Source organism: Rutidosis leptorrhynchoides, chromosome 3 (assembly GCF_046630445.1).
Source record: "Rutidosis leptorrhynchoides isolate AG116_Rl617_1_P2 chromosome 3, CSIRO_AGI_Rlap_v1, whole genome shotgun sequence".
NCBI classification, from domain to species: domain Eukaryota; kingdom Viridiplantae; phylum Streptophyta; class Magnoliopsida; order Asterales; family Asteraceae; genus Rutidosis; species Rutidosis leptorrhynchoides.
Window position 1 is genome coordinate 93,371,275 of NC_092335.1, and position 13,617 is coordinate 93,384,891.

General features: G+C 36.4%; 1 protein-coding gene across 1 annotated transcript; it reads right to left on the bottom strand.

Moving 5' to 3' along the window:
• Positions 1-400: 400 nt before the first annotated feature.
• On the bottom strand, positions 401-2,400 carry LOC139900200 (uncharacterized). Its single transcript, XM_071882992.1, has 3 exons — positions 1,938-2,400; positions 1,081-1,785; positions 401-1,008 (listed from the first exon to the last, which is right to left on the bottom strand). Exons 1-3 carry the CDS (start codon positions 2,398-2,400, stop codon positions 401-403), a joined length of 1,776 nt encoding a protein of 591 aa, XP_071739093.1.
• Between the last annotated feature and the right edge of the window lie 11,217 nt (positions 2,401-13,617).

Below are 13,617 nucleotides of genomic sequence, written 5' to 3' on the forward strand. Positions count from 1 at the left end.
CGAAAATTCAAGGGTATGACTGCCATTAACTAAAACCGAAGTTCTAGCCGAAAAAGACAACCCTTGATCCATGAACACCATTTGTCGCCAAAACCGAGAGAAGGTAACATAGCAAGAAGAAAATCCCAATTCACCGAATCATAAGCTTTTTTAAAGTTGACTTTAAACATAAGCATCTTCTTATGTTTATTCTTATACCAAGCTATAATCTCGCTAAGCATAAGAGGGCCATCTAAAATCTGTCGACCTGCTATAAACGCCGATTGAACCGGGCTAATAATCTTATCAATGACACGTTGAGGATGGTTAGTCAAAATTTTGGTGACAACTTTATAGAAACAACCGACCAACGAAATGGGACGAAAGTCATTAATAAGTAACGGGTTAGCCACCTTTGTGATTAACAAAAAAAAACCGAATTTGCTCTGCGAGGCATAATACCAGAAGAGAAAAAACTTCTAATATCTCTGCAAAAGTCAAATTTAAATAAATCCCAGAAGTGTTTTAAGAAACGAAACAGAATACCATCCGGGCCAGGAGCTTTAGAGCTCCCGCAATTCCAAACAGCCACTTTAATCTCCTCATCGTCGACATTCCGTTCGATAACGTCAGCATCTTCTGCTGATAGCCGAGATTGCGGCCTGAGTTGGCATAATTCGAGTTCAGAATCATGCAATCTGAACTTGCTTTCGAAATGCACAACGAATCTGTTTTTAATATCGTTCGGATGGTCATACCACACGCCATTAACAAGAACACCCTGAATATGTTGGCAACATCTTTTATGTTTCAGCGTATTATGGAAGAATTTGGAATTTTCTTCCCCCTCGACGTCACATTTGATGATAGCTTTCTGAAGAAAATCAAGGTTGATCAGTTTGGAAATATCATCTCTTTCGATAGACAAAGAATTACGCAAGCTGATATCATTGTTGCTAGCGTTACCCGAATCAATAATGATATCAAGTTCTTCAATCTTATCTTTAATTTCTTTTAAACGTTTCGCTTCTAAAGATCAAGAATTGAAAATCCAACATTTCAAGTGGTTTTTTAATAACTCGAATTTGGCGACAATATCACGGTTATTGTTATCAATATTAATAGTGTTCCAAGCATTTTTAACAACCTCATCAAAATCAGGACGATCAAACCATGAGTCAAAAATCTTGAAATACGTAGGCCCAAAATCAACCTTGTCTTGAAACAATAATAAAGGAGAATGATCGGAGTGTCCCCGGGACAAGACTAATCCTTTCAAATCATCTACAACTTTAACAACATTATGAGATAAAAGGAAACGATCAATTTTACTAAACTTGTTACCCGGTTTATTACGCCACGTGAATTGTAGGCCACCAAGAGGCATATCAAAAAGAACGTTCTGATCTATGAACTCGTTGAAGACCCTCACATCAAGATGGCAGAAAACTAACCTGCATCTTTCATCGCTAGTACGTACCGAGTTCCAATCGCCCATGAAAATATACTCGCCCGGATGAGCTTCCATAAACGAAGACAACTTATTCCATACTTCTACTTTATCAATCAAGTCTTGGGGAGCGTACACATTGATCATAAAAACCATTATGTTCTCCCAAACCCAAGTGCCCTTAACAATGACAAAGTTAACATCACACCAAATCTCGTTTCTAATGAACATACTCGGTTCCCAAATGGAAATAATGCCACCTGAAAAACCCCGAGCCAAACTAATAGCGAAATCAAAATTATCATTACCCCAAAACGAACGTAACCGAGACATCAATAACTTAGGCATCTTCGATTCTTGAATTGCAAGGAATTGAACATTAAACGAAACACATAAATCTCATACCCATTTTCTTTTTTCAAACATCAACGATCCACACGTATTAATTGACAAGATCTTCATTTAAACTCAAAGTTATCGAAAACCCGATTCGAACAATTCTTGTTACCTTTCAAATTTAAACCAAGTAATTCACCAATACCAAAGATATCATCACTATGCTCTATAGAAGAATTAAGCGATGATTCATGATTAATAACTACAAGATGAGTATAGCAATTGACCCGTGAACTAGGTATATGATTAATAGATTCATTAACATGATCGTGGGAAAATCTAGGAGGATGGGATTTGCTTGTGCTACTACCAAAATATTTTTTTGGGCTTCCTGCAATGGGTTTGGTAGAAACCGACCCTTCACCCATGCTAACTGAATCAAACTTAGTTCCACCAATATCTTCTGGTACTTGTTTAGCCAAGCCATTAACAAAAGGTTCAATGTCTATACCATCGTATTCTTTCAAGTGATCCGCTATAGAAACATCTTCTTCAGAAGAGGAACATTCTGAGGCATAACTCAAGTCATCACCTTTAACCGAGCCTTCCTCATATTTATTACTTTCAACCACCATCGTTGCATCAATATCAAAAAGCCATGTGCTGATTTCGTGGACGTACACCTCCGTGTTGTAGTGACCCGAACTTTTCCATGTTTATATATATATATATTAAATGAAATTGTTATTTACATGATTAAGTATTTCTAACATGTTAAGCAATCAAACTTGTTAAGACTTGATTAATTGAAATATGTTTCATATAGACAATTGACCACCCAAGTTGACCGGTGATTCACGAACGTTAAAACTTGTAAAAACTATACGATGACATATATATGGTTATATATATAGTTAACATGATTTTATTATAAGTATGTATCTCATTAGGTATTTTAACAATGAGTTATATACATAAAAATGAGACTATTAATTTAAGAAACTCGAAAACGATATATATAACGATTATCGTTATAACAACATCTTACTAGGTACATATGAATCATATTAAGATATTGATACACTTGGTTAATTATGTTAAATGATAAGTAAATATATTATTAAGTGTATTAACAATGAAATACATATGTAAAAATAAGACTACTAACTTAATGATTTCGAAACGAGACATATATGTAACGATTATCGTTGTAACGACATTTAACTGTATATACATCATACTAAGATATATTATATATCATAATATCATGATAATATAACAATTTAACATCTCATTTGTTATAATAAACAATGGGTTAACAACATTCAACAAGATCGTTAACCTAAAGGTTTCAAAACAACATTTACATGTAACGACTAACGATGACTTAACGACTCAGTTAAAATGTATATACATGTAGTGTTTTAATATGTATTCATACACTTTTGAAAGACTTCAAGACACTTATCAAAATACTTCTACTTAACAAAAATGCTTACAATTACATCCTCGTTCAATTTCATCAATAATTCTACTCGTATGCACTCGTATTCGTACTCGTACAATACATAGCTTTTAGATGTATGTACTATTGGTATATACACTCCAATGATTAGCTCTTAGCAGCCCATGTGAGTCACCTAACACATGTGGGAACCATCATTTGGCAACTAGCATGAAATATCTCATAAAATTACAAAAATATGAGTAATCATTCATGACTTATTTACATGAAAACAAAATTACATATCCTTTATATCTAATCCATACACCAACGACCAAAAACACCTACAAACACTTTCATTCTTCAATTTTCTTCATCTAATTAATCTCTCTCAAGTTCTATCTTCAAGTTCCAAGTGTTCTTCATAAATTCCAAAAGTTCTAGTTTCATAAAATCAAGAATACTTCCAAGATTGCAAGTTTACTTCCAAGTTTTCTAAATCCATTCCAAATAATCATCCAAGATCAAGAAACCTTTGTTACTTACAGTAGGTTATCTTTCTAATACAAGGTAATAATCATATTCAAACTTTAATTCAATTTCTATAACTATAACAATCTTATTTCGAGTGGAAATCTTACTTGAAATTGTTTTCGTGTCATGATTCTGCTTCAAGAACTTTCAAGCCATCCAAGGATCCTTTGAAGCTAGATCTATTTTTTCTCATTTTCAGTAGGTTTATCCAAGGAACTTGAGGTAGTAATGATGTTCATAACATCATTCGATTCATATATATAAAGCTATCTTATTCGAAGGTTTAAACTTGTAATCACTAGAACATAGTTTAGTTAATTCTAAACTTGTTCGCAAATAAAAGTTAATCCTTCTAACTTGACTTTTAAAATCAACTAAACACATGTTCTATATCTATATTATATGCTAACTTAATGATTTAAAACCTGAAAACACGAAAAACACCGTAAAACCGGATTTACGCCGTCATAGTAACACCGCGGGCTGTTTTGGGTTAGTTAATTAAAAACTATGATAAACTTTGATTTAAAAGTTGTTATTCTGAGAAAATGATTTTTATTATGAACATGAAACTATATCCAAAAATTATGGTTAAACTCAAAGTGGAAGTATGTTTTCTAAAATGGTCATCTAGACGTCGTTCTTTCGACTGAAATGACTACCTTTACAAAAATGACTTGTAACTTATTTTTCCGACTATAAACCTATACTTTTTCTGTTTAGATTCATAAAATAGAGTTCAATATGAAACCATAGCAATTTGATTCACTCAAAACGGATTTAAAATGAAGAAGTTATGGGTAAAACAAGATTGGATAATTTTTCTCATTTTAGCTACGTGAAAATTGGTAACAAATCTATTCCAACCATAACTTAATCAACTTGTATTGTATATTATGTAATCTTGAGATACCATAGACACGTATACAATGTTTCGACCTATCATGTCGACACATCTATATATATTTCGGAACAACCATAGACACTCTATTTGTGAATGTTGGAGTTAGCTATACAGGGTTGAGGTTGATTCCAAAATATATATAGTTTGAGTTGTGATCAATACTGAGATACGTATACACTGGGTCGTGGATTGATTCAAGATAATATTTATCGATTTATTTCTGTACATCTAACTGTGGACAACTAGTTGTAGGTTACTAACGAGGACAGCTGACTTAATAAACTTAAAACATCAAAATATATTAAAAGTGTTTTAAATATATTTTGAACATACTTTGATATATATGTATATATTGTTATAGGTTCGTGAATCAACCAGTGGCCAAGTCTTACTTCCCGACGAAGTAAAAATCTGTGAAAGTGAGTTATAGTCCCACTTTTAAAATCTAATATTTTTGGGATGAGAATACATGCAGGTTTTATAAATGATTTACAAAATAGACACAAGTACGTGAAACTACATTATATGGTTGAATTATCGAAATCGAATATGCCCCTTTTTATTAAATCTGGTAATCTAAGAATTAGGGAACAGACACCCTAATTGACGCGAATCCTAAAGATAGATCTATTGGGCCTAACAAACCCCATCCAAAGTACCGGATGCTTTAGTACTTCGAAATTTATATCATATCCGAAGGGTGTCCCGGAATGATGGGGATATTCTTATATATGCATCTTGTTAATGTCGGTTACCAGGTGTTCACCATATGAATGATTTTTATCTCTATGTATGGGATGTGTATTGAAATATGAAATCTTGTGGTCTATTGTTACGATTTGATATATATAGGTTAAACCTATAACTCACCAACATTTTTGTTGACGTTTAAAGCATGTTTATTCTCAGGTGAATACTAAGAGCTTCCGCTGTTGCATACTAAAATAAGGACAAGATTTGGAGTCCATGTTTGTATGATATTGTGTAAAAACTGCATTCAAGAAACTGATTTCGATGTAACATATTTGTATTGTAAACCATTATGTAATGGTCGTGTGTAAACAGGATATTTTAGATTATCATTATTTGATATTCTACGTAAAGCTTTTTGAACCTTTATTTATGAAATAAAGGTTATGGTTTGTTTTAAAAATGAATGCATTCTTTGAAAAACGTCTCATATAGAGGTCAAAACCTCGCAACGAAATCAATTAATATGGAACGTTTTTAATCAATAAGAACGGGACATTTCAGTTGGTATCCGAGCGTTGGTCTTAGAGAACCAGAATTTTGCATTAGTGTGTCTTATCGAGTTTGTTAGGATGCATTAGTGAGTCTGGACTTCGACAGTGTTTACTTGAAAAATGATTGCTTAACAAATTTGGTTGGAAACTATATATTTTTAACAGGTGAATATTATGTGATATATTAATCTCTTAACGCGTTTGATATTATGTGATAGATATCTACCTCTAGAACAAGTCCCATTGACTCACCTAATAATAATGAAGAGTCAAATGTAAATTGGAATGATTCGTGGACTGATTCACAAGTTCCCGAAGAGGAACCGGAAGAAGAGTCGGAACCGGAAGAAGAATCGGAACCGGAAGAAGAATCGGAACCGGATAAAGAAATAGAACTGGTGGGGGAAATAATAAAACGGTTAAGTAAAAGAAAATCCTCAACCAACCGACCAAGGTTAATTATGGTCAATGGTGTTTCCGCCAAGGAAGAAAAATATTGGGAGGATTACCAATTCTCCGATGAATCGGATTCCGACGAGAATTCCGATAATGTTATAGAAATTACCCCAACTGAATTTAAAAAAGCAAAAGAAAATAATAAGGGAAAGGGCATAAAAATAGAGAAATCTAATTCCAACCCCGATGAACTTTATATGTATCGTCAACCCCCGAAGTCCTTAAGTTGTAACAATGACCCGGGAACCTCTAAACCACCAGGTTTTTCTAAACCGTTGTGGAAAACGACAGCTAGTATTAGGGGAACATCATATATCCCTAGAAACTTGGCAAAACGAACCAAAACCGAAGAGGAAGGAACGAGCGATTCAGAATAAGATAGTTGTATTCGTGTGGTGTAATATATGTAATATAGTGTGCTTATGCTTTATGATATATGTAAAAATTGCTTATATTAATAAGTATTTTTTTATGAATCTAACTCTTGTCTATTTTACAGTTTAAAAACACAAAATGGATAGACAACCCAATATTTTAAGAGACCTACCCGGAGACATGATTGATGAAATCTTGTCTAGAGTCGGTCAGAATTCCTCGGCACAACTATTTAAGGCGAGATCAGTTTGTAAGACATTCGAAGAACGTTCCAAGAATGTCTTGGTTTATAAGAGACTTTCGTTTGAAAGATGGGGGATATCACATTGGGAAACCCATAAGTTACGATGTGTTTACTTTGACGCATATATTGCGGGGAACCCAAATGCTATTTTACGCAACGGGTTAAGAAATTATTTTGACTCAATGTATCCGAATATAGGACTTCATGATTTAGAAAAAGCGGCTAACATGCAACATAAAGAAGCATGCTATGCTTACGGGTTAGTAATGTTCGCTTCTCACCAAAGTGAGAAAAAGAACATCGGGCTACAGCTATTAAACAAAACGTTCCCACAAGTGACGGAGTCGGTAATTGGGGTAAGAAATGAGGTTTTTAGGTTATTACGAGACTGTTGGACATTACGTAGCCCTCGTCCCTTTGACGACGTTACAACACGCTGTCTTATCAACGGCCATAATGGTTATGTTCCACAAGACCAAGGATGGGAAGTAGTCCTAGTAGAACCAGAATGCATGAATTGTTTCTGGACGTATGAATTACGTGTCTTTATTGCCTTTGCTGAACGACTTGTGTACTAGCTAGAATTATCTTCACAACTATCTTGTATCAAAGTTATTGTGTGCTATATTTCATGCTTTATGTAAAATAAGCGGTATTGTAAGTTTGTAAAATATTGTATATGTAACATCCCGCGTTTTTCCGTTAAATTTATTTTTTTAACACCGTCTTTTTCTTTTAAATAATACCTTTCGTTATTTAAATTCGTAGTTTCCGTTGACTAACGTTCATAATAATTCCGTCATTTAATTATAACATCTCTCGTTAACTTGCGTTTTAAAAATATTCGATCGGTTAAATCCCGCACCCGCTTTGAAACTCGAGGGACCGGAGTTGCCAAATGGGCAAACTAGTTGACTAGGTCAACTAGTCAACCCATTTCATCCATTCCATCATCTTCCTCCTCCCTTTTTCTCTCCATCTCAAGAACACACACAAACCCATTCCATTCATTCATCATCTAAATTCAATCTTGGAAGCTCACAACAAATCCGATTACATATTTGGAATCCTCTCATCATTCTCTACGATTTGATACTAACTTCATCGATTTTGGGTAACATTTCTAAAACTCTAGATTTCTCTAAATTCGTGTTTTTGATTTGAAATGGTGTTAGTTAGTGTCTATGGCTCGAGTCTAACATGAATATATGTTTGGTTTGCTCGATTAGTTGTTTTGAGTAACTAGTTTGAACATTTGAAATGGGTTTGCTTAATCTTGCATTTTGGAAGATTAAATGTTGTTTGATTGTTAAAGTTCATGTTTTAATTGTGTTACTAGTATCACTAGCTTCGTTTTGATGCGTAGGTTGAATTGTAAAACTTCATAAACTTGATTAGTGATTTTGGTGATTTTGGATTAGGGTTGATAAGCTTTATATGAACTTTTGGTGCATCAAATGCTATGAATTGTTGTTGATAAGTGTTTAGTTGCAATGTGTGTTTGATTACCTTCAAAACGGCATATCGTATGTGTAAATTGGATTCCCGAATCATAAAATACGTTTTACGAACTTGAAACTTGAAAATAAACCTTTCGCGCTCAATTGACGAGTTTTCGTTTATTGTAAATGATGTTTTTGATTGATGATATGTGGTTAGTTGTATTCCTTGTCGAAATAGCTTTCCGATGATATAAAATACATGTTCTAATTGTTTGCGGATCATAAAATGTGATTGTTTGTGTTTTGGTTCGTGCATACTTTGAAAACTGACCAGAAATCCCTGCACAGAGGGTGGCGCGGCGCGCCCCTACCCCGCGCGGCGCGCCAAATGGCCTGGCCAGAATTCTGTCCAACTTGGTCAATTTTTGAATAATGTTTGGCATGCTACGCACCTCCGATTAACATGTAACTTGGCCAACATGCTCATATATGATTTCTAAGATTAGAAAAATAGTTCGGAACCCGACCCGAACGTGTTGACTTTCGTTGACTTTGACCGACCAAAGTTTGACTTTTTGTCAAACTTAACCAAATGATTATGCAACCTTCCTAACTTATTTATACACTTGTATCTTGCATGAAACTTGGCAATTTGATTTCACATGCTAAATAATCGAGTCGTAACGAGCCATAGGACTAATTGAACATCTTTGACCTATCGTGTTTACCGTTATTGATACAACCTATTGTTTAGGTCAAGACTAGCATTGTTCTTTGCACACGTTTACTTGTTGAAGTACTTTACTACTCGTGCACTCAAGGTGAGATCATAGTCCCACCTTTTCAACAACTTTTATACTTTTAAATCGTGGGCTGAGAAAACATACACTTTGTTACATCTTGTTCTACTTACTTTTATGTTTTGAACACAAGTGTGAAAACAAACATTCCACGTGCGAGTTAGAACAAAAATGCCTCAATTCGATTATCATTAGTTACACTTGCAGGGTGTAAGCGAGAACTTATATTGTGTGGCCATACGGGTTTAACAAACCCTCATTCGGACGGTTCGCTACCGTTATGCGGATGAAATATATTTTTGTGTTTTAGTGCGGGTTCTAGCACTGTGTGATGGGGTAACGTTGGTTAAGTTTTGATAATTGAGTGCTCGCGTATAACAACACTTTTGGAATGCAAATGATTTGGATAATCTACGTTATGGAAATACAAAATCTTGTGGTTCAAAAACAACGTTTAATACTTACTAAACCTATGATTTCACCAACGTTTTCGTTGACAGATTCTTCTATGTTTTTCTCAGGTCTTGCACGATAGGTGATACATGTTTCCGCTCATTATTTGATACTTGCATTGGATGTCGAGTATACATGCTTTTTCGTGGAACGTCTTTTGACTTTACTTTAAACTGTGTCGCCTGGATTTCAATCGTACTTATAACGTTGTAACTTAACTTTTGGTTGAACAATTCTTGTAAACTTTGAAACAATCTTTATTTTTAAATGAAGGCGACATATTTTGGTCAAACGTTATCTTAAAGACTTATAATCAGGTAATGGGACCCACGTAGCCGACGCCGTCACTTGACGATTTGTCGGGGTCGCTACAGTTGGTATCAGAGCCAGGTTGTAGGGATTTAGAGTTCATTTGTGTCCACCCCGAGTCATAGGGTACATAGGTGAATCTAGACTACAACCGGCATATAGACTGAAGTAGGGATTACTTGACTAATTGTGCATTTATACTCGAACTCTTCTATCATATCTAACTCGTATTCGATCTTAATCTTAAGTTGATAAATTTTGTTGATACGCCACCTTGACTTTATGAAGTAATGTTAAATGCACATGAGAATCAGGGTAATATAATTTCCGGGATTATATTACGGTGATTCACATGGACGTTCCGACATTATGACATAAAGAATTTAAGGCGAGTCAAGGAAAATTTTCTCTACATCATCATTCCCTATCATGATTAGTATTATTGAGAATACTAATCAACGATATTCTTGTGTCTTGAAGGAACAATGCTTCCCCGTCGCGGACCACGTAATGAAACTTCCGAACAAGCTTTTCAACGCATGATAGCCACCGCCATAGGTGCGGCTATGGCTAGTATCTCCTCCGACATCAATAACAACCACAACAACCATGGAACCGGTAATTCAAATGAGGGTTGCTCCTACAAAACTTTCATGGGGTGCAAACCTCACACCTTCGATGGGACCGGAGGACCGGTTGTGCTCACCCGATGGTTTGAGCAAACAGAAGCCGTTTTTAGCATAAGCGGTTGTCGGGACCAAGACAAAGTCAAATATTCCACCCACACTTTCGCCGGTATCGCCCTCACATGGTGGAATACGTATGTGCTGTCGGTGGGTATCGAGGAAGCTCACACTCTCTCATGGGCCGACTTAAAGAAAAAGATGATCACCGAATACTTCCCGCGCGAAGAGACCCGTAAGCTCGAACACGAACTAAGAACTTTAAAAGCGGTCGGGAATGACCTAAAGGCATATAATCAACGATTTTCTGAGCTATCCTTGATGTGCCCAAACCTCGTGACCCCCGAACCTCTAAGGGTTGAACTTTACATGGATGGTCTTCCCCAGAGCATCAAACAAGGAGTAATGTCATCCAAACCCAGTAATCACCAAGAGGCCCTGAATATGGCCCGTCAATTGATCGAAACGGTAGACGAGATTGAAGTGCCGGCACCTAAAGCCGAGGATGAGTCGGGTGACAACAAAAGAAAATGGGAAGCCCCCCAATCGAGTAACTACAACAACAACTTTTCCAAGGAACCTCTCACCCCCGTCGGCAAGAAAAGTTATGCCGGGACACGACCTTTTTGCAACAAATGCCACAAGCATCATTTTGGTGAATGTGGCAAGCTAATTTGCCATCGGTGCCAAGGTAGTGGTCATATTGCCAAGTATTGTGGAAGTACCGCCCCCGTCACTCAAAAGGGGCCCGGCGCACCAAAGCCGAGTATTTGCTACAAATGTGGCCAATCGGGTCATTTTAGGAATGAATGCCCAAAGAATAAAGCAAAAACCAACGCGCGCCGTTGAACTTACAACATCGACACCTAGGATGCCCGAGACGATGATGGACTAGTCACGGGTACGTTTCTTCACAACAAACCGTATATTTCATACTCGTTCGATTCGATTACCGCTAGACGTTTTACAACCAATACTTTGACTTGTACTCATTACCTTCCATCTTTTCCCCTAGATACTATTTAGGCAATTTAAGCGACCAACGGAAAAATATTGTGTGCCTATAAATTTTATTGGAGGAAATACGTTAAGACTTTTGACTTGACACCTATAGAACTAGGGAGCTCGGAAAAAAAAAAAAAAAAAAAAAAAAAAAAAAAAATCATCTTGTATAGATTATTGTGAACTGAGTAATTTTCGGTTGGAAACCGATACCCTCTCCCTCGCATCCATGACCTCATGATTATTTGCACGAATCCCGTATGTTCCAAATCGACCTCCGTTCCGGTTATCATCAATTGGGGGTTAAGTGAGACGATGTCTCCTAAGCCATCTTCCGAACTCACAACGTTAGTTGTAAATCTCTCTTAGTACCATTCGATTTATTTAGGACTCTGTCCGTATTCATGAACCTCCTAAACCACGTATGCAAACTTATCTAGACAAATCGGTTATCGTATTTATAGATGACATCTTGAGTTATTCAAGTAAAGAAGGAAAACGAACAACATCACCATCTTACGCTCGAACTTTTGAGAAAAGAGCAACTTTATACCAAATTCTCCGAGTGAGAATTTCTGTTGAACGAAGTCCAATTTTCTAGACCATGAAGTTAATGGTCAAGGAATTACAATCAATCTCGAAATCAAGCCACATGTAATCAGGAAACTCTCCCAACTCAGACTTGTATTCGTAAAAATCTTAGATCTCACCGGTTGTTACCGAAGATTCATTTCTGACTTTTCTCGTATTACACGACTTTAACCTCTCCACGATCGAACCTTGAGCGTGATTCTTCACACCAACATTTCTAGCTAAATTCGTACAACACCAGATGGGACTCAAATATGGAAATAATTCTACTTGGACGCCGAAAGGCATACTCTCTCGACTCGAAATCAACGGGACGGAAATTCGTTATTTTGCACGAAGAATTCAAATACTAAATTGTGGATCCGATCAATATTCTTGTCATCACGTACCACACTACATACCTCTGTTGTTTCACCGTTACCGTCTGATATTACTGGAAATTAAGATAACACACAATCCAACGATACTTCACTCTTCTTTGACTTAACGCCCTTGTGTTTCTGATAATCGGTCAACTATTATTCAACCCCGAACTATACAACTACGTGTACTACCTCGTTTCTCTTTCAGACTTCAACTTTTGACAACTAGAGGCACGTTATAGCAACCTCGAGATGTAAACTCATCCTATTCTAAGTCCTCATTTCACTACTATCTTTACCGTTCGCAATTCCGTTTAAAGAAACTCCTTGTAACATTTCTCCATGGATAGAGAAACTCCTCATATTACATAAGTATTCGCCACGAGGGTGAATAGTCCTAACGAACATTTTTCGAACCCTAACTGACTTGTTCAAACGTATCTAAAGAGATTCTTTTCCGACACGGTGTATCTTTGTCAATTATTCTGTATCGAAATACTCGTTTCACTTCTAACTTTACAAGAAACCTTGGGAACCTGCTTAGACATGAGTACCGCGTACCACCCACAAACTGACGAACCGAGCAAACGAACGATTTACGTCTTGGAAAGACATCTCACAAACTCGTATTGTCACCTTTAGTAGATCACTCTTACAACAGTAGTTACCACTCGTGTGTTCACGCGCACTTTTCGAAACCTTATATGACCGCTAATGTCATACCCCTGTTCATTTAACCAAAGCATCAACCACCGAAATCTGAACTCCATCAAGAAACAACAATTGAGATCGTTCAAGTCCGAGAAGGGCTCGAGACAACCCATTGTCGCCAGAAGAGTTATACCAAACTTAGAGGAGAACCTCACAAATCCCAGTGTGTAACCGCGTAATATTGAGCACCCGCACCTTGGAAGGGTGTAATCCGTTTCGGGAATCAGGGAAAGTTAAACCCGCGACATGTTAACCCTTTTGAAACCTTGGGGCGTATTGGAACCGCTTCCTACCGTTT